The sequence below is a fragment of the Pteronotus mesoamericanus genome, unplaced genomic scaffold (assembly GCF_021234165.1).
Source record: "Pteronotus mesoamericanus isolate MK-2021 breed Mesoamerican mustached bat unplaced genomic scaffold, CSHL_Meso_final contig_58, whole genome shotgun sequence".
Taxonomy (NCBI): Eukaryota; Metazoa; Chordata; class Mammalia; order Chiroptera; family Mormoopidae; genus Pteronotus; species Pteronotus mesoamericanus.
In genome coordinates, this window is record NW_026555205.1 from 9,596,725 (window position 1) to 9,619,173 (window position 22,449).

At 46.3% G+C, this 22,449-nt stretch overlaps 1 protein-coding gene across 2 annotated transcripts in view; it reads left to right on the forward strand.

The window, feature by feature from the left end:
• The window catches only part of TSC22D3 (TSC22 domain family member 3), a 58,416-nt gene extending 37,052 nt beyond the window's left edge, over positions 1-21,364 (forward strand). For both annotated transcript variants that reach the window (XM_054580382.1, XM_054580383.1), the window contains exons 3-4: positions 18,631-18,682; positions 19,805-21,364. In XM_054580382.1, the coding sequence (XP_054436357.1) occupies positions 18,631-18,682; positions 19,805-20,035 (283 nt within the window). In that variant the 3' untranslated portion in view covers positions 20,036-21,364. The remainder of the gene's footprint in view (positions 1-18,630; positions 18,683-19,804) is intronic.
• The last annotated feature ends 1,085 nt before the right edge of the window (positions 21,365-22,449 follow it).

A 22,449-nucleotide genomic window follows, 5' to 3' on the forward strand; every position in this document is an offset into this window, starting at 1 on the left:
CTCCGTTACCTGCTCTTAAACAAATCCCTGGTTGGAATTGGCATCTTAGGGGAAAAAATGGAGTGAAGAGAAGCCAATTCCAGGTGGCTGAGGCTCTCAGGGCCTTAGGAGACTGAACCATGCTAGAAGATTCAGCCTCCCAAGGCTGTGGGCCATTTGGCCACAGGTTCCATGTTTGGGTCAGGGGAAGTGAGGGCTGGGTAGGTGTGAAAACTGTGGGTTCTGGAATCAATTCATTCTCTAATCTCAGCTCCATGTGTGACCTTAGGATAGTCACCAACACCCTGAACTTCTATTTCTTCATCTGTCATTTGTAAAACAAACCAAAAAAATTACATAGGGTTGTGAGGAATTATTGAACTAATGAGTGAAAAAGTGCTTGGCTCAGTGCCTGGAGCATAATAAACTTTCAGTGAGTAGTAACTATTGTCATTATTTTTACCTTTATTGGTTTAACAAAGGTGAGAGTTTGTAATCTTTCTTACCAACCTCCCACATGGGACCAACTTTCTCAGGTGGCTTCTCCACAGAGTCCCACTTCCTCTCGACCTGCCTGCTGACATGGGATCCCAGAAATGGAGAGAGGGAATGAGACAGGTGAAGAGGCCAACACAATGGGGCCATGCATTGTTGCCCTGTGACCAGTTCCCTGGCAAGGCCTAGCAAGGTCACTTTTTGCCTCTAATCTATTCCTTTGGGGAGAAGAGGGTTGAAATGAAGCCCTGAGGGATCACTCAGATGAAATCAAGGTTTTGTCCCCACAAATTGGGAGAAAGCTTCCCTAGAATATTTGCCAGACCAAAACACATTACAGCCAAGAGGACTGCCATCACCTAATGTAAGAGTAGAGCTATTAGATCTGTGCTGACCCATAGTGGGCATCATTCTCTAGCCCTTAGGAAAAGCTCAGAGGCCCCTAATTCTGCTGAAGGAAACACACATTTCCTCAGTGAAAATACTCCTGGTGGTAGACCTTCAGAGGGAGCTGATTGCTTATGCTGGGAAATTCAGAGGGTACCCCAAACTGCTCCCAGCCGCTTGTCCTGGGAGGAGATGTAGGGTCACCAGATAAACTAGGTGGCACTTGGCCAGGGAGGCCTGAAACCATGCAGATCCTGGAGATGAAAGAGCCTAGCATATTCTCTGGATTGTGAGGTGAAGGAAAAGATGGGTGGAAAGAGCAAATTGGTGGAGCCTGACCAATCTAGACATGGAGCAGGCAATTGCATATCTGGCATGATTTCATGGACCCCAAAGCAGACTTTACCCCCACTTCTCCCCAAGCATGTATAATCAAACAATGGCATGTTTCTTGAGGACATGCTGAGTGTTCCACATTGTGTTCAGCCTCTGTAGCAAACTGTCAAGTTCAGTCCTTAGCACTCTTCCACTCTCCAGAGCTCTTCCTCTTAAAAGCTTCTATGGGGGTTTGCTAAGGTCAGGGCCGGGAAATTGGGGTCATTCAGCACACCAATGGCCCCAGAAAGAGTGTGTGGCAAAAGACCGTTGGATGATGAAGGAAGGTCTGAAGGTGATAGGATGGGTGACAAGGATGGAGTAGGAGATGTTCTTAAAGCAGGATGGAGGTACACAGGAGACCAAATCTGGCTAAGGGCAAGCACCAGAGGAGAGACAGAGGATGGGAGGAGGGAAGGGGGCAGGCCAAAGGCACACTAACATTTTTTGTAAAGAGGACTCTAAGCTAAAGCATAGCAGGGGAGAGACATAATAATCCCTGATATTTGTCCAGGGCCTACCCATTTAGAAATCTCTCTCTCTCCCCCCCTCCCTCTCACATAAACACACACACACACACACACACACACGCACACACACGCGCGCGCACACACATACACACACGATCTCTTAATTTTCATAACATTCCTATCAAGGTGGATAAAACATGGGGTAAATACTCCCATTTGACACATGAAGAAACTGGGACTCAGAGAGATTAAGTGACTTGCCTAAGGTCACACAGACAGCTTTAATGGCAGAGATGGGACGATAACTTACGTCTCTCAACCTTCAGGGCAACAAGGTCAGAACTGGCCTAATAAGCATCCAGAAAATAGAGATAACAATCTCCATAGTGTTATCTCAGGAATTCTTGGAAGGACTCCTGCCCCATGTATCTGTCTAATATAGGTCACTAATACCTGAAATTGTACTGTTATAGATTCATTCTTTTGGATTGAAACTGTGGCCCCTGTTAAAACATGGAGGAAAGAGTGGAGGCACAGGAAAATATCTCAGCACCTGAGAGTGTACCTAAGAAAGGACACTGGCTGGAGTGGGGTGGGGGAAGGGAGATCAGGGGTTGTGTTAGAGGGGAAGAGAGGGGAAGCAGCACTGACAAACCTTCCCCTTATGAGTAAGAAGGGGAGAAGTTGCGTCAGAGTCTAAATGCTGGCAACACTGAGAAGGGGGCAAGTATGTCCAGAGGCAGGCCTAATGGGTGAGTGCATTGGGAGTCCTTGGAGGAAGACTGGGGGAAGACTTCCATGTAGTGTGGGGGAGGGGGAAGGCAGCTGTGGTGAGTAGATTGAGGAAGCAGTTTGGCCTAAGAAGCTGAGATTGTGCAGGGGTGGGTGGGGTTGTGGGAGCTATTCAGGGATCTGTCCTGGAGCCAAGGGCCAGTCCCAAGGGGGTGAGCTGAGGCTTGAGAGCTCTGGGCCCCATTCCAGTCCCTGACCTTGAGTCATCATGCAACTCGGCACTTTTCTTACCTCAGCCCAGACACCCATCAGGTCTCATATCTTGGTTTCCCATTTTGCAGAAAACCATATAAAACTTACTCTCTCGACTCCTTCTGAATACCCTGCCCTCCTACAGCCCTCACCACTCTCTATACAGTATCCTTAAACCTCCTGGTCATCATCAAAATTCTTGCCTACTGCATTTGGTCCCAGAGGCTACTACTCTGGGATGGTCCTGAGGGCAAGGGCCTGAAAGCCTCATTCAGCCCTTGGCCTGGGCCTGTCCACCGAGAGGCACAGTTCTAAATAGCTATATCTGAGACCAAGGCTGGGACTGTTAGGACTAGCAACAACCGTACAAGTCACTTTTGCCATTCATTGTTTCAATTATCACATTTGTTGAACACTTACTATGTATCAGACAGTATCAGGCCTTTGGTATATTACTTCATGGAGCTCCCAGTCTACTAAATAGGGGTATCATTCATCAAATAAGCACCCAAATAAATATAAATTTGCAGCCCTGATTATCTCATTTTACATTTTAGGAGAAACTAAGGCCCATAATGGATACAGGACTTTTCCAAGGTTATTCTAATAGCCACGGGCAAAACCAGACCATAACCAGGTCTCCTGTCTAGTATTCCACTGTTTTTTTTTTCCCACCATGTTCTCAAAAAAATGCAGCATGAGTGTAAGGGCATAGTATTTATCCTCTGTGTAGAGCCAGACCTACCTATAGTCAGAGTAGCACCTGGCCTATTTGGTAAGATTGAAAGATCAGCGATAAACAATCTCCCCTCTTTCCACTGTTGCCCCCCCCAACTTGTTACCCTCCACCCCCATACCTAGCATTATACCACTGACTGAAATCTTTGGGTTAAAGCTCCTGTGATTTGACCAAGCAAAACCTGTTAAGCCATTGCCTGCCATTTACACAAACACATTTCTCTGGTTTGTCCTTTAGGATTGGCCCAAAGGCCAGATATGGTTGATTTGCAGGAGGGAAACCGGGAGTCCCCTTAAAGGTGGCATGGCTGGGAAGGGCAGGGTGCCCTCCAAATGGTAGTGAGGGGCCCATGTAACTCCAGGCAGCAGGAGGGCACAGGTTGCCTGAGGGGACAAGCAGGAGGAAGGTACCTGAAAAGGAAGCAGGAAGGTTCTGAAGACAGACTCCTATTTCACACAAGGTTAGCCTTCTGGCCAACCCTGCACCTATACAGTGATCGGTGACATTTTGTTTCAAAATACATGTTTACATTTGGTCTTTCCTTATACTGGATTATACTGAGTCTTTTGTCTCTTCCACAGCCTGGTGACTTACTAATTTGTACTTAGATTTCTGAGGGGCCTTTCCTGAGTCTGGCTAAGCAGTTGCCCTTAACAGTCTGCCAGCCCCTGAAATGGGATGCAGCTCCGTCCCATCTTGGAAAGCTAGAGGGAGTGATCTTCTCCAGGGAATTTCAATGAGAATCTTTTAGTCAATGGAAAGAACCAGCTCCCACTGGAGGGCTTCCCCACCCTGACCCTGTTAAGGGCCTGTTTCCAATTCCCCTGCAGGACTGAAAAAGGGAGTTCAGTGGGGAGGGACATTCATGTCTAGAATGTAGCCCTACCTGGAAATCTCAAAGCTAAGTGAAATACCCAGCTAGAAACAGCCTGGAGCTTTATAATCATACACCAGAGATTCACATCTGCGCTCTGTCACTTACTAGCTGGGTGACCCCAGGCAAACCACTTAGCCTCTGTGAGTCTCAGATTCTTCATCTTAAAAAATGGGCCTAATGATAATATGATACCCAACTCCTGCCAGTAGCTATACAACTGTTAATGAGGTTCAGAATGCTAATGTATATAATGCTCTTGTCATAGTACCTGATCAGTAATCAGTACATGGCAGCTACTGATACTATTATTGGGACCAGATGTGGCTTTGAGATCTCCCAACGATAAGTCAAGACCAAACAGCAGTCCATCCCAGCCCTCTTGTTGAATCGATGTTTTCAATATGTCAGGTTTGCTTAAAGCAAAGCCCACCTGCAGGGCATTCCCTGTGCTGGTGATTCATGGGAGGGTTGCATGCCACCCACCTATTTTAAGCTGTTATACATTTTCTTCTCCCTGACATGGACATGTTTACACAGGGGCGGGAAGTCCCAGTCAAAACAAGATGAAAATATACTGCTGGCTGGGAGCCCTAGGCTAACTGGTTTCAAGTAATCTCCCAGCTGTCACCGCCTCACAACATGGCAATGGGGACAGTAGCAGGCTGTCCAGCCCTACTCTCGAGCCTCCTTCCATTGGCCCAGCTCTGCCTGGTGGCAGGCAGTTGGCCATCACCTGGTCAAGCTAAAGTGGGGCTCTAGGGCACCAAAGTTTTACAAGCGTAAGAAGGAGCGGTCCTGAGGGGCTAAGGCTGTTCTAGCCAGCTCTGGTATGACTATTGCGTCTGCCACCAGGGCTGCCTGGTACATAGGCAGAGAAGGCAGCTGCCAACAGAGAGCAGCAGAAAATGGCCAAAGGATCCTCTCTTTCTGCCTGGCATTTTCCCCACTCAGACACATTCTTGTGAATTAATAGAAGGCTCTTGGTTAAAAACAAACAAACAAAAAATCATTACCCTGGGGAAGGAGAACCCAACAACCCCTTATCAGTCACAAAGTCTTTCTGGGGCTCAAGTCCTCACCTATGCTAACTTATAAATGATTAAGTAGAGCTTGAAGAAGAGTTGTCCATTTGATGAGCAAGTGATTAAGACCCTCTGGACACTCAGGCAGTTTGGTTTCTTGACAGCGAGTCCAGAAATATTTGGGCACATTTCCTTGTCCCCTGAAAGTGCAAGGCTACCAGTTAGCTAAGATCCATTGTGAAGCTCTGTTCCATGCAGCACCTAACCAGTCTCTGTTTAGTCAGTCTGGGTCACTTCTCCCAGAAGCCTCCACTATTTGAACCACACTGAACAGATTATCATGCTTCTTCCCTAAGAAAAAACTAAACAATTCCCCTTTCGAGAAAGACTTTTCATTTTAACAGGGATCTTCAAGACTTCAAACCCAAGGGTGGCATTAATGGTTAGAATGCCCTTTATCTTGGTGGTCATCGGGATATTTTTAGTCAAGACAGTTTTTTTGTCCCCACCTCCCCCATCATTCCAGTTATATGGCTGTCACTTGCTCAGAATCAGCCTTGCTGGCCTGAAATCCCTCTTTGATGTTGCTGCCAGCTGAGACTTGGCTGCCCTGCTCCTGGGCTTCATCAGCCTCCACTGCTCCCTGTGGGTGCCCTGTTCTCAACTGCCTCCAGCTAAAGATGGAAACTAACCAGTCTTACTATTAGTGGAGAACCAGGAGTGCATGCTTTCATGCACACGCGCGCACGCGCGCACACACACACGTAAATTATCTCTTTTATTGAAGAAGCTGGCCGTGGTTCCAGGTCATTAGTGGCCTCTTATTTAACTTACATTTGTGTTAGATTTACCAAGTATGTTTTATTTTCACCAGTCTTTTATATTTTTTTTCAATCCTCACCTGAGAACATTTTTTTTTTCATTGCTTTTAGAGAGAGAGCAAAAGAGAGACAGAGGCAGAGCAGGGTGGATGGGGACATCGATGCAAGAGAGAAACATGGATCAGTTGCCTTCCATATATCCCCTGATCAGAAATCAAACCTGCAATCCTTCAGTTACAGGACAACACTCCAAGCCATTGGGCCACACTGGGCAGGGCAAGTCTTTCATGTTTTTAACTGCAGAATTGCTCTCAGACAATAATAATAATCCCCAAGTTAAAGTGTTAACACAAGGTGAATTCATGAATTTGCCTATAGTTCTTCCTTACAGGGGCTATTACAAAAGCTCTAACACATCCAAACTTTTTATTTATTTATTAAGCACATACTTACCACATTGAGACTCTATGCCAGGCACTGGCTCAAACCTTGAGGGTACGGTGGTGAATAAGATAAGCCCCTGCTCCTGCAGAGCTTATCTAGAAAACCCATTGATGCTCACTAAGAACTTGTGTGCTGCCCACTTTTGATAGTGGTCTTATCTGGTTGTGCCTTCAGTACTATTTGAAAGACTAGAGGTCCTGCTGATTACTGACTGCTTGTGCCATTGGAGAGGCTCTTGAGACCAAAACCTTATGCATATTACCGGTCCTAAGTTCAGGGAAGAATTGCTAAGACCTTCAAAAGATTAAATTTAAATGGTGATTCCATTTTAACATCAATCCTTCAAGCCAACCGTTCCCCACAAGCAGTATTGATAACTTGTGAGACCATGGAAATGGCAATTGGAACTGGACAGAAAATTAGCAATGCTAGACTTTGAAACAGCATTGATAGTGCTGCTCATTTGGTGAGCCATTTTGCCAGCAGTGTTTGCAGACCAGGGCCCTTATTCATCCTGGAGCATATAACATTCACACGTCCCTTCTTCTCCCCAAGGAACTCAGCTATCCTCCTTACAGGATGTCTGCCAAATCTGGAAACATAGGCAAATATATATGTATGTATGTATGTATGTAGATGTGCATGTGTGTGTGTGTGTATTTATCAAAGATGTTATCAGTCTGAAAAAATACAATGACATTATCTCTATTTCTAGACTTTTTGGGGTTCAGAAACATATACACCTTGTATGGTATATATGTCGGAGAGGGAAGCATCATTCACATTTAATGGATGAGGAACTGGCAGCATATAGGGTTTACAGATCTTCTAAATAGCCCTCGCAGCTGGCCAAGTTGAAAAAAGAGCATATTTTCTTCCCATTTGACCAAATTCATTTACAATGGGTGATAGAGCCCTGGCTGGTGTGGTTTAGTGGATTAAGTGCCAGCCTGTGAATGAAAGGGTTGCTGGTTCGATTCCCAGTCAGAGCACATGCTTGAGTTGCAGGCCAGGTCCCCCGGTGGGGGGTGACGTGTTAGAGAAAACCACACATTGATGTTTCTCTCCTGCTCTTTCTCTCTCCTTTCCCCTCTCTGTAAAAAATAAATAAATACATACATACATACATGCATTTTTAAAAAAAGAATGGGTGGTAGAGCTACGTTTCTCAGGGAGTAGCAAACCCTGGAGTATGCACTAAGGGAGTCCCTCTCAATTCTTATCATTACAGGTATCCCTTAGAGATATTGTGGGTTCAGTTCCAGATCACCGCAATAAAGTGAATATTGCAATAAAGCAGGTCACAATTTTGTTTCTCAGGACATAGAAAAGTTGTGTTTGTGCTGTACTGTAGCCTATTAAGTATGCAAGATCATTATGTCAAAAAAATATATATATACCTTACTTAAAAATACCTCATTGCTAAAAATACTAATGATCATCTTAGTCTCTTAGTAAAGGGCACCAATAGACTTGCTTGATGCACAGTTGCCACAATCCTTCAATTTGTAAAAAATGCAGTGATGTGAAGTGCAATAAAACAAGGTAGGCCCGTATTTTTCTAAGGACTCAGGACCAGCTCCATGCACCAAGCCCATTATTGCAGCAGTGCATTGTTGGAGAAAGTTTGCCTAGTGACATAACAGATGTCTCTGAATTATCTCCCAGCTGTGCTCAGGCTCCTTGGTCCAAGATATCCATAGAGTATCTGTGAAACTCCCTTCTTCTCAACTGTTGAGGTAGCCTATACTTGGCCATTCCTCCTTTTCCATATTTACTTCAGCTTTTCTGCAATTCTGTCAACAAACTCCACAGTATTATTAGTATTAGCAAATAACAGGATGTCAGAACTGTTGACCAGGATTTGTTACTTTGCTATTAGAGCTTTATCCCAGGACATAGAGGCCAGTGTTCCTCATATTTTTAAGGTGTATGAGTTTTGGAAGGAAACCTTTCTTGGGCAGGCTTTCTTTCTTTGCTCGATGATAGAAAGATGTTTGTAAGTAGATTTTTCAAAAAAAATCAATGCAAATACTTTGAATTTTCCATTTTTGCACTTTACCCTTACAGTCTTTCTGTGAACTTTAAAAGTAGTCTGTACTTGATGGAATTCTTCAGGTGACTTCAGGAATTAACATTCATTTTGTTAAGAAGGGGGGCTGTATTTTTGGTTGGCACTAAGAATTTCCAGGTTTTTGACCCAAAATATCTTCCTCTTCCAAACTCCACCCCCAACACTCCCTGTCTCAAGGAGCAAGAGAAGAGGTTAAAAAGGTCAATCTGTTGCTGGCAGGCAACCAGGAAGTCCAGGCCTTGGGGGAACCATAGCCTTTGTTTATTTAAGCCCCAAACCTAGCAGGCAGTATAAATTAAACATAAAAATAAAACATAAAAAAAACACACAGGCCGGATGTGTACCACAGAGAACAGTGAATTCTCTTTCTGCTTTCCCCCTGGGAGAGGGGAGTCTGTGAGCAGTGGAGCTTCCTGGCCAGGGAGGCATCACAAGCCATGGGATGGGATGAGGATTGTAGGGAGGAAGACAGCAAGGCTTGGATGAGGCTGTGGACAGGCATTTTGGCAAACCTCTGTAGTCAGCTCCAGTAGGCTCCTGAGGGGGAATGAGTCACAACCCTCCAGCCAACCTCTGAATGGACCAATGTTTGATGGGCAGTGACAGACAAGGGCTGGAGGTGAGCTGGCATTTGTAGTAGTTAGGAAAGGCTGGTTAATTGACCAAACTGTGTTGTTAGAGAAAAATCAGCGCCACCTCGGTTGTCTCCCCATGCCCAGGTTCTACTTCCCTGTGATGCTGGCCCCCATGTCCCAACCTCTCAGGCCAAGAGTTCCCACCAACAACTGTGAAACATCTTAGAAGCAATCTGTTCCTCATAATAGGAAGGGGAAAATTGCCAAAGATTGATTTATATATCAGAGCAGGTTTGGATTTTTCCCTCTAAAACAGCTTTCATTCATGTTCTGATCAAGTTTTCAGGAATGATAAGAAAAAAGATGGCTGAACAGACAAGACATTAGGCCCAAAGTATGCTAAACCCCATCATGTGGTGTCATCCAAAGTGGGACTTGGTGACTCTGGCACTACTGGGGCTCTTCAGGTGGACCTGTCTTGGCTCTCACCTTTGAACCAGTGGTTCCTTAAAGCAGTTCCATGGACCGGGGCCAAAAGAGCTGCATCCATATTACTTGAAAATACCTTTCCCTAGCCACAGACCTATTTCACTAAAATTTCTGAAGCCCAGGATATCTGTACTTTCCACCCACTCCCCTAGTCAATCTTGATGTTAAGAACTTCATTTTTTTCCCTGCCATAGTCCACCAGCAAGGTTTACCTGCTCTGAGTCCAGTAGTTTTCTAAGTCAGTGACCAGGCACTGACTACTCTTGAAAGTAATATGATAATTTATCATACTTAAGTATTTATAAATGATAGTGGCAGAATGTGGCACTTTCCCAGGGCTTTTTGCATTAGTAAACAAAACAAAACAAAACAAAAACCCAAAAAACAAAAACGAAAAACATTTCTAATTCCTCAAAGTGTAAAGAACTCCTTTAGAACCTCAGATGGTGACTACTGTTTTAGTCAGGTCAGGCAAACAGCTTGGAGAGAGAGGAATTTATCTCAGTGCCCTTCAAATCACAGTTCTCAGGTAGCCAGTCATATAGGGCATCCATACCAGGACTGACTCAAGTTAAAAGTCTTCACAAGGAGCCTGTGGGAATAATTTCTTAGGCATTCACCTAATTGTGCACAAATTGTTCTTGTTTTTATTTCTCTTTCATTTTAATGTGTGATTGATAGCTTTGAAAACTATGGACCTGGCTGCACCAGGGCTTCCTGTTCCTGGTATAATAGTGTAAGGCTGCAAGCTGGTTCCCCTTGTATCCACCTGATTGCCACTCCAGGCTTCTGTAAGACACTATCACCTATGACCCCTGTTTAGCACACAGCCAGCCCTGGATGTCAGAGAGAGCAGAAGCCATGACTTTTGATACTCATGGGCTTATCTAGAGTGTCCTGCCTTTCCATCTTACCTGTCCTGTCACCTTACTACCCATTTTTGATTATGCAGAAGCTGGGAATAACAGAGAGAGAGAGAGAGAGAGAGAGAGAGAGAGAGAGAGAGAGAGAGAGAAGGGAGGGAGGGAGGGAGGAAGAAGGAGAAAGAAAGAATGAATTGTGCCCTTCTGCCTGCCTATTTCTGTGAATTTGACTTTGTGAAAAGGTGAGAGAGTGTTTGCATAAATGTGTGTGTGTTTCTGTGCTTCTCTTTCTTCCTGATAAGGTATGTGTATTCCTTGTCAGCAATTCTCAAACCGGCTGGGAGGCCTTCCTTAACCCCTCCCAGAACTCATTTGAGTTCCCTGGCTCTGTTCCCATGGCTGGGGGGCCCTGCCCAGGGAGGAGTTTGCTTTGTTTCTCTTCTTTAATGTTTGAGTAATGTGTCCCCTGCCCCCTCCTGCCACTGCCCCCAGCTAGGTTGCCTTCTCTCCATCCAGGAAGCCTGAGGTGAGCGTGTGTGGCTAAATAGTCAGGAACCCCTAGCAATTGTAGAGCACCTCTTCCCAAGTCATAGAGTCCTACAACAGAGGATCAGGGAGTTACTTTAAATGAGCCCATGGTGAATAGCTCTTCTGTGATATAATAAAGGGCCCCACGTGTTCAATGTGAGATCCCCGGGAGGCTAATACTGCTTACCCCATCATGGCTCAGGAGCTGAGTGCCTGAAAAAACTGGCATCATTACTGTAGTTTTGTTCCTCAGAGAACCTGTACTACTTCATAGGTCACTCATTCTATGTTGGGGCCGACAGTGGGGCCACGTACACCACCTCAGAGCCCCTGGCCTCTTCACAGGCCCCTTGTCTGCTGGCCTCACATCCCCAACAATATCCTCCTGGTTCTTGTCTTCCAAACACTGTCAATAGCCTCCAGTTCTTCACACACCACTTAGAGTAACCTTGGCAACTGCCAGGGAAAAATAGCTTAGAATTTTGGCTCTTGGGAATGTGCCAGAGAGCAGAAGACATAGGGAGAGGCCCAGATAGTCTGGTGGAAGGCTGGTGCAGACAAGCATGGGAGTGGCCATTTTTTGGCTGCTTTCTTTCCCAGCCCATGGGGAAGATTCATTAGGTCAGGATTCCCAGAGGGTGGACCATGAGAAGGGGGACAGTTTGCCTACCTGAAGCTGCTTACTAGTCTGAGAGGGCAAGATGAAGCAAATGTAAGAATGAGAGGAGCTGGCCAAAGAAGGAAGGCCAAGAGGTTAGCAGGTAAAGATGACACCCCCACTAAACATAGACTTCCTTCTCAGAAGAAAGAACTGGAAACTCAGAGAACAAAGACCTTTTTCCTTTAGTTTACAAATCCCAGGGGTTAATGAAGGGAATCAAAGGGCCACTGTTGACCACAATGTCAGAGGAGCCTTAGGTCCCAGAGCAACTCCAAACTTCACGGCTGTGTGTTATCCCCATCTAGATGGGCATGGGCCAAAAGACAGGTTGGAGAGGGGAAAACCATGCTCAATTTTGAGAATGAAGTGATGCCCAAGGATGGCAGTGATGTTGGCCCTCCCAAACCCCAAGCTACCTTCCCAAGTACCCTCAAGCCCTAGGATTTTCCCTGAAGCAAACATTTCACTAAGATCTAATAGTAGGGAGATTTCTGAAGTTGCCACAGCTCCGGGCTGTTCTGAAAGGAAGCACAATTTTTGACTTGCACTACCATTAAAAAAAAATTCCCTGACATGTTCCTTGCACTTTGAATAGGCTTTCAAGCAAATTTGAATTGAATTAAGTTGAATTGAATTGAATTGAATTGAATTGAATTGAATTGAATTGAATGATAACAGCAACTAGTGTGGAGAGCCAGGAGGAAGAAGAAATTCCATTTACCGTGGTTAAAATTACAATCTCTTTTTCACAAATATCTGTTTCATACTTTTAGATGGGTAATGAGGAGAATGGAAAATGAGAAAGGAGAGGGCTTGGAAAAATTACGGAGGTAAATTTTCCCAGCTGCAAGACATAAGGGAAAGGGAGACAGGCATAAATATTGACACAAGGTTCTTGAAATTTAAGATCCACTGAGCTAAATTGCATTTCTGGATAACAGTGCCAATACTTCCAGTCTTGCTGAGACGCCAGGACAAACTGCTTCCACCCATAGTTAACCGCCAAAGTTGGGGTGATGAAGGTGATTTGACAAGAACACTTTTTGACTTCTCTGAATGAGGGTGAGTGGGGTAGAATGCCTTATTAAAATTTGGTTTGGTTCTGCCTGTCATCCCTAGTGTCACTCAGAGATTGTTTGTGAAGCTTAAATGGGACCATGTCCCAGAGGGAGCTGAATGATGGTAGGCACAATTCATTGTGGCTACCATCATTCAATGCCAGGGTTTTGCCCAAATCGGGTGCTAGAGCTGCCTTTCCAAGAGAGTGTGTCCATTTCCATCTGGACTCTCCTTGGTCTTCCGCATGTGTCCACATCCTCCTCCCCATTTCCCTGCTCCCCGCAAAGTCAGAGTTATGAGCCTTGGCCATGCAGGAATATTCACATGACCCACAGAGCACAAGGCACTTCTCTGTCACTGTCTTTCCTTCTTGCTTCCCTCCTTCTGGAGTTTGGGGATTTTCCATGAAGTCAAAGTAACAATGTAAGTGGCAGCAGCCTTCCTGTCTATAGTCTTCCACACTGGATTGGAACCAGAATGGGAGAGAGAAGATAAGAGAGAAGCAAGGACATATTTAAAAATGACATTTCAGCCTCTACATTCCTCCAGCCTCTTCAGGAAAAAGGGACAAGTAAGTAAGTAGAAGGAGACAGAGCTTCAGCCTGAAGGGGCCTCAGTGGAGGAATAAGTGGAGAGGGCTGTTTTGCAGACATTCCTTGTCTTATTAACAGTGCTAATGCTCCTGTGATCACTATGCTTTTTTGTTTCATTTTCCAGCTGTAACCCAGTATTTGCTTTGTGGCTTGTCCCACACCTCTTGCATCGTGTCTTTTTCTGCCTCTCCTGACACTAGATCCTCTGTTTTGCTGGCAATGTTGCTGAATCTTTGGGTGGAACATTCCCTGTAGAAAATAAGGAAGACTTGCTGATAAATAGTTTCCTTTGGGCTGCATGGTAATGCTTCAAGTGTGATAAAAAGGGAAGTGAGATGTTCCCCTTCATCACCACCCCCAACCTACTGCACCCAGCCTGAGTCTGCTTCCCCACCCCTTGGTGGCTTGCTCTGATCCTGCCCGTGGGTTCTGCAGCCCACACTGTCTAGTCTCCACCTCACTGTCCTGTGGGAATCCAAAGTAGGAAGGGCTCTTAGCCTAGAGAGTCTAGCTTTTGAAGTGCAATAGACCAGTGGGAATGCTGAGACACATCTTCCAGCTAAAAGGTGACAAGTTGGCTTGCAGGGCCTGCTGACATGAGGGAATTTGTCCCCATCCTCACTATGCCACCTTCCATCTAGAAAGTTGCCCCTGAGAGAGGATCAGCTATGTTTGTTTAATTTCAGAATCCCATGGCTGTAGGTCTAGAACTAAGAGCCAACAGAGGACCTGGCTCATCAGCTGGGCGCTCTTGCTGTGCTGCTTCTGGTTCCAGACTACCTTGTAAGTGTAAGATGGAAAAAAGGGGGTTTGGAAACTTTTACATAATGTTGCCAGGCTATTGTATTCCTAGTTCACTGTTTCCTGCCTGGGGCCCACCTCAAAGCCCGCAGGACACAAGGATTCTGAAAACCTCATGAATCAGCACTTGATTCAGAAAAGTTAGATCAGGTCATAGATATCTTGTACAGGTCAGTCTTCCATTCACTGCAAGATCTGATGCAGCTATTCTTGGCAGAGGAATTTTCTGGTGTGCTGAGGATTCAGCAGAAAGCCTTTTGAGTCCTTCCTACTTCTTGTCCCCCTCACACCTGCCCTTGTTTAAAAACCTTTCTACAGGGACATTTGTGTCCATTGTCTTCCCTTAGTGAGCCTTGGTAGCCTGGGATATTGGGATCCAGCCACTGTTTGATAAGGGAGGAGTACAAGGAGTGATCTCACTCAGCCGGCAGCTGGCAAACCAGTGGTATACAGGGGATGTGAGGTTAGCTGAGTGTGAGCTGAACCTGCATCCTTTCAAAGTTTTTTTTTTTTTTATACTAAGTCCCTGACATAAGCTTGTTTTCTTGTTGTTAGCTTCATTCTCTTAGAAGCTGAGCACAGCAGGAATAGAAAAAAAAAAGGAGTTAATTAAAGGTGCTAGTTTGTGGGGCCATGGGAATTGGAGGTCAGACTGAACTGTGAGGTGTACTCTAAGACTCCATAGTCTTATTTGGGATATTGTATACCCCAGGACTGCATATTCCATTTTGGGAGCTACCTGGTTGGTTTAATGTTTTCAATTTTCTAGACACTGAGAACTTTCTTTGAGGGCTGCATGGCTGCCTTTCAAAATGATGTGGGTGAGCACAGCCCTCTTATAAAAAAAAATTGGACACTTTGGGTATTCTTCCTGTCTCCTGATGCTGCTCTCTCCTGCTACAAGTGTCAGAAAAGCTGGCTGTGCTCTCAGAGCTCAAAGTCAGCCTCTGGACCACTCTCTAATAGTGTTGCTGGAGTCCCAGGTGCACTCGTCCTGCCCTCTCACCTTTTCTTTCATTTCACCACTTTCCCGGCACCTCCAACCCATCCCCTGACTACCTAGAATCACTCTTTCAACAAACCTATCCCTTCGCCATAGGACAAGTGTAGTAGGAACAAGCTTGGTCTCTAGGTCAGGAAGACCTGAGCTAGAGTCCCAGCTCTACAATTTACTAGCTGTGCCACCTTGGGAAGACCCTCTGTTTCTTCATCTGTAAAATGATGGTGACAGTGCCTGCTCTGAAGGGTTGTGGTATGGCCAGCACAGTGTCTGGCCCATAGCCAATGACGCTCCATTAATGGTAGCTATTATTGTCAGTGGGCTTCAAATTCATCTCATTTTAATTCAAGTATAATTAACATATAATTCAAACACAGGATGGCTATCAAACTTAACATCTTTTCTTTTCCTTCTCAAAACTACCTGGATTTCTCTACCTCCATCTCCACATAAGGGAGTCCCCACTAAAGGAGCTGTTTTTTCTTCTGTCCTGTGCATGGTTTCCCTGGTGGTGTTTTTTTCCTGCCAACCCAGCTTATTTATCTCTCCCTTTTTCATCATCTGCCTTGAATCTTGGGGTGTATAGTAACAGTTAGTTTAGAAAGGACTTATAAGCTGATGAAATGTCAACTCAGAGACTTCCTAGATTAAGAAAGCTCTGTGCAGTGCAGAAGGCAGGCTAATATATCAGGGAATTCCCATATCAGTTAAACTCTGATTTACGAAGTTTTTTTCTCAGCTAATGTTCTTGATGACCTATAAATATAGTCTGGACTTTGTTCTGTCTACTACACAGGTGTCTTGGTGTCCAGACTATATTCAGACAGCTTGTAATATACCCAGACAGGGTAAATGTAATATAATATCCTGAGATTGGGATTATCTCCCACCTGAACTGGGATGAAGAAAAACACCATCCCTGACTAGTGTAGTAGATTTCCTTGAATAATTTTGTTTGTCAGCCCTTGCAAACATAATGGTCCTTGTGTACATATTACCACCAGTAAGGTGAAATGGGAGCCACACGTCATAATGAAAAATATTGGCTGTTTTGTGGCATAACTGCCCTGGCAGCCTGGGAAAAAATCAAGGCCTCAGATCGGGCTTCACTAGGACTTGGCCAGAGTGTTGGTGCCAGGCACCTGGTTAGAAGAAATATCCTGAAATAAATAGTAATTACCTTCTTTGCTGATAAGAGAACCCCAGTACTTTTCCAATAGCAAGATTGCATTAAGGTATTTCTTCGGACCACAGACTGAATTACAGACTGATTCATGAGTACTGGCCCTAACCTCAACCAAACTATTGTATATATGGTGGAACCCAATGTTCTCCTGATGGCCCTGAGTTGGTGTAAATAATACTCCCAGTTGCATCACCTGCCCACTATTCTGTCCCGGTTTCTCCTTTTGACTGCAATTCTATCTCTATCCACAAGGTGGCTTCACATAGGAAAGAGCTGGAGAAAAGGACCTGAAGCCTCTGATGATTTTTTTTTCTTTTTTTCTTTTTTTTTTTTTTTAAGCTTGGGACTGAAAAGATGAAAATATAGTTTGATGGAAACATATATAACTCTTAGTAGACAACAGTAACCTTATTTTCCTTATGACCTGGAATTTTTTGTGTCTGAAGTACCCTCTAATCCTATGTATGGTTGGATCCATCACAGGGTAGGTGTTTTCCTGGGATTATACACACACACACACACACACACACACACACACACACATACATATATATATGTGCATGTGTCAGTACACAGACAAGCGCATCGAAAGGAGGACCTGAGTGCATGGGTGCTGGAACTGGGGCAGGTCAGCAAACCCGCTAGCTGGGTGAGGGGTCATGCAGGTGAAATAGTATGTGTGCAAGAGACAGACTGAGAAGACAAGCGGTGGGAACAAAGTGAGGCTCCTTGTGGTGAGGGTGGTTGTCCAGCAAGTGTGGCATGTAACAGCATTGCACAACCATGAGAGTATGCTGGCAGACCCCTGAAGGAGAGTTTTTAAAACCGCCCTCTGCACGCTTTCTACCTCTTGTTATAGCATTTGTATTAATTTTTCTAAGAAATCAGTTCCAGTTTGGTTTTCACCAATCTCCAGAGCCCTCTTTGGAGATGCCAGTTGGCACAAGAAAGTGCTGAACTGTTTACAGTCCTAGCTTCAGATTCAGGGAGCGGATGTGGTTTCACTGGGCCACAGAGCTCCTTGCAGGACTCATTTGCATGACCCCTGACGCCATGTGACGCAGCCGGCTCCTCCTATATAAAGAAGCAGGAGCCAAAATATCTCCGAGTCTGGGTTGGACTGGCGGCCGTGGAGTTTGTGACACACTAGGTGACACCCCTCGAGTCACATTCCTTCAAGTCCGGAGCACTTGCTTGGCTTTGGGTCCTCTCGGCAGCCTTTTGCCCCCTCCTAGCCCTGGGTCGGACGCACAAAGCCCGGCCCCCTGCAGTGCACCAGCAGCCCCGGCCGGCCACCTGCCCAGGCTTCCCAGCCCTCCCAGCCCGCCCAGCCCGGCCCGAAGCCCGCCAGAGCTCCCCGGCAGCCCAGCCATGAACACCAGAATGTATCAGACCCCCATGGAGGTGGCGGTCTATCAGCTGCACAATTTCAACATCTCCTTCTTCTCTTCCCTGCTTGGAGGGGATGTGGTTTCTGTTAAGCTGGACAACAGGTAAACTACTGGCCCAAGCTCCCGAGAGGTACCGGCGGGGGCTGAGCTGCGAGCGGGATCTCTGAGCGAGTCGCGAGTCGCCAGTCCCGGTTCCCTGCGGTGCAGCATCCTGGGAAGGGGCGGGAGTAGGGTACGCAGAGGGGGGTGGTCACCGCCGCACTGGGATCAGCCGTCCGAGCGTCCCTGCGGCCTCTGCGCCGAGAGAAGGAGCTGCAGCAGCCGGAGGCAGAGGCAGCCGGAGGCAGAGGGGCGGCGGGCAAGGGTGGGCAGGGGACTAGCTGTGCTACAAGCGCCTCAGGGGAGTAGACCGGAAGCTTTCGAGCCCAGAAGAAATTCCTATCTAGGTTCGGAGCTCGGTAGGTTTACCTTCTGGGCCAGAGCTGCAAAGGGCGGGCGATGTGGGAGTCCCTGGGCCACGCGCCCCATTGTTTGCCTGTCGCCCGGGCTAGCGAACAGGCCACGCTGGCCCATGCGCTCCGGGACCCACGCGCCATTGCACGCTGAGCTCTGGGTGTTGGCGGCGGGGAGCCACAGTGGGTGGGAAGGTGCAGCTTCCTGCAGGGGCCAGGAAGGGACCAAGAGACAAAGTACCCGGAAATGGAAGGCCAGACAGAAGAAGAGATGGGGCAAATGGAAGGCTTTGGCCACAGCTGCCCGGGTCCTCTGAGTGGAACGGAGTGGGTAATGCGGTTGCTTCGGTTTTTTGTCTTGGCAGTGCCTCTGGAGCCAGCGTGGTGGCCATAGACAACAAGATTGAGCAGGCCATGGTAAGTAGCATCACTGCATCGTCCCCATCCCTGCTATGTAATTTAGTATGATGTAGAGGGTGGGTGCAAAAGCCATTAACCAAGAGCCTGAGAAAGCTGAAAGCCTGCTTTCTATCCTCTTGTAGTCCTTTAGTAGAGTCCCATTGGAGTGCCACCCCTGAGGGTGTTTCCAGTCTACCCTCAATGGGCTCTCTCCTTTCTTTCTCCCCCACCCACCCTGGAGCTTTGCAGCAGCCTCTGGTTTCCTCTTAGGCCTGTTGCAGAGCTGTAAGCTCAGACACTTGCACTTGTCTGCATTCCGCATTTGGCAGGAGCCAGAGCTCATTGGATGCGGCAGCACTGCAGTGCCTCTGCAGAGCCTGGGCTGGGGTCAGGAGTTGGGAGGGAACAGGGAACAAAGCACCCCACCCTTTCCCTCTCTCTTCACCAGGTAGAGGTCACATTCCACCGAGCAGCCGCAATAGCTGAAGGGGATTAAGTCCTCTAGCAGTTAGCAACACTTGATTGTGCCCTGGAGCCTAATGACATAGCTCCCTGACACTAGTACAGTCATCAAATTCAGAGAGGATGCAGCAATCAGATACTTTCCCCTAGGGCAAATGTCTTGTCACACCAGGATTTAGGACAGCTGCAACTCAGTGTGATGGGTCATGTGGAGAGGAGGAGACTCCAAAATTGCCAACTGCATTGTCTTGGTGAAGACGTGTTAAACAGACAGTGTGGGGTGCATTGCAGGTCTTCTCTGGGATCTGGGCCAGCAGCAGGAACTTATGTGGAAATGGGGATATGGCCATCCATCAGCAATCAGCAGAAGTCTCACCCAAAATGCTCCTAAGAAGTCAGCTTTGAAAATCATTAGAAACTAGCAGGGTGGATCCTTTGTAGCTCAAAGCTGGGCTGCCAACACAGGTGTTGCCCTGATCATGTAGCTCTCCTGAGAAAGCATTAGGTACTTCAGAAAAGGGTGCAGGAGGAATAGGGCTGCAGAGCTGGCATCCTGAGAGAAGGTTGGAGGTCAGTGGCATGAGGGACATCACAGGCACCTTGATGGCAAGGTGAAAGTGCTGTGCAGGAGCCATTGATAGCTGATGAATGGCTTTGTTGTGATTTCCTCTGTGACAGGATCTGGTGAAGAATCACCTGATGTATGCTGTGAGAGAGGAGGTGGAGATACTGAAGGAGCAGATTCGAGAGCTGGTGGAGAAGAACTCCCAGCTGGAGCGTGAGAACACCCTCTTGAAGACCCTGGCCAGCCCAGAGCAACTAGAGAAGTTCCAGTCCCGTCTGAGCCCTGAAGAGCCAGCTCCTGAAACCCCACAATCACCTGAGGCTCCTGGTGGTTCTGCAGTGTAAGTGGCTCTGTCCTCAGGGTGGGCAGAGCCACTAAAGTTGTTCTACCTAGTTCTTTCCAGTTTGTTTTTGGCTCCCCAAGCATCATCTCACGTGGAGAACTTTACACCTAACATAGCTGGTGCCAAGAGATGTCCCAAGGACATGGCCACCTGGGTCCACTCCAGTGACAGACCCCTGACAAAGAGCAGGTCTTTGGAGGCTGAGTTGCATGGGGACTCATCACCCCAAGCCAGTGAGCCTCTAATGCCACCGTGCCCTGGGGGCTCCCAGGGCCCAGGCAACTTTGCTGTGACTGGCAAAGGAGAAAGGTAGTTTGAGATGTGATGCCAGTTTGGTCCAGAAAGTATAAGGGGGTCTGCTTTTCATTTCCATGGACATCTTTAACAGCTTCACCTGACTGTCCCTATGAGGAAGCCATTTGTGTTTTAAGCAGAGGCACCCTCTCTCTTATCACCTGCCTCGCCAAGGCAGGGCCACAGATGGGAGAGATTGAGCCAAGTCAGCCTTCTGTTGGTTAATATGGTATAATGCATGGCTTTGCGCACAGTCCAGTGTGGGATTACAGCTTCGGGATGACCGCCTACAAAGTTGTTTGGTTAGTAATGGCATAGTTTTTCTATATAGCCATACGTGCGTATATATACCCATAGGGCTAGATCTATATCTTAGTGTAGTGATGTATACATATACACATACACATAAGTTTTGAAGGGCCTAACCAGCTTTGGGAGTACTGACCAGTCTCTTATCTCTTAAGGCTAATTCTTTGACTGTGTTCATTTATGAAATTGGTCCAGTTTGTCCTTTAGGTTTAGTAAGACTAAAAAATAAAGGCAGGGAGAGGGCCAGCCTCTCAATGTGGCCATGGATGCCTTGCTGCTGCAACTCTTGCCCCATCTGTCCACTGAAGACATATGAGGTTCTATTTTGAATGCCAAACCCACCATTCACTGGTGCTGACTACATAGAATGGGGTTGAGAGAAGATAAGCTGGGACTTCACATTGTTATTCAAAAACTTATTTTCATGTTTGTGGAAAACTTTCAAGTGAAGATTGGCTTGCTGGTGGGTTTTCTTTTTTGGTTTCTTTTCTTGTTTGTTTGTTTGTTTGTTTCGGTTTTCTTTTTCTGTGGATAAGGGATGAACAAGGCAATGGCTTTGACCTGATGGTGCCTGGGTGATGTGCTCAGGGAACTTGTCTCTAGGAGGTTCTGTAGCAGTGAACACTTTTCACTTTCTGACACCTTATCCTGATGTATGTCTCCTGGATTTGGAATTGAATTTCTCAAGTGTAGCTTAAAATTTCAATAAACTTTGCTCTTTTTTTTTAAATAAACATGGTGTCTGACTGAGTATTAATGGAGTGTGGTTGGTAAGGGCCTCTCAAGTGGTTGGGAGCACTGTTTTCTGATTCACTGACTGTTCATATGCACACCCTTAATGACAGGCCTATGCTACCTTCATGATCCTGCGTAACTGTCACAATACTCACATTGCATTGGTGAGTAAGCTGATACTCAGCCAGTTTAAGTGACTTTCCCAAAGTCATACAGCTATTATGGCAAATTGGGACTCAACCGCACATCCACCCCTCTCTGTCCTACCCCTGCTTTCAGATTACATTTTTGGGGGGGTGAGTGGCAAGGTGACTACGAATACATAACCTCAGCTTGAGGGAGTGACTCGGAAGGAAGGATACTCCAAAAAGGCCCAAAAGAAAAGGGAAGGTAATACATGTGAGTGAACAAGAAGAGAGGAATCAAATAAACATGGGCAAGCCTCTTCCTTCTTAAAACATAAGGATCACTTAGTGCATTCACCTTAATACCAAACCACATAGACCCTTGACCTTGGAAAAGGAGCTAAGAGGACCTTAGAAAAAGACACAGAATGAATGTTGTGGTCAAAACTCCATCCTTCTCTCCTGAGGAAAGATGCTCTCAGTCCCAGCTGCTGTACTTTTCACTGCTGCAGGTTTGCTCACAATACTCATGATTCTCATGGGCAGGACCAAGTCTAAGAATCCTGACTGCAGCTTCCCTCCTCTGCCTCTCTTTGAAGTTCATCCTTATCCATAACCTTTTTTCTGGCGCCATATCTCTGGCATCCACTGTCCTGCCAGTTCTCTGACTGGCCATCAATGAGCATTTGGTGTCTACCACATCCTAACCAGGACCCTGAGCTGTGATATAGGCCCACCGTGTTCTCAGCAGAGGCTATCATCACTATTTGAGTGATCCATTCATTTTCAGTCTCCTATAGTATATATACCTGTTCCTTTTCCACTTGAAATTGAACAGACTCCTTGATTTCCTATGTCACAAACCTCAAATACCAAGGGGTCTTGGCCCCTCCTTTGTACCAATCATGGCCTAAATTCAAAATGTCATGCTTCCTTCGTTGTAAAGCTTGTA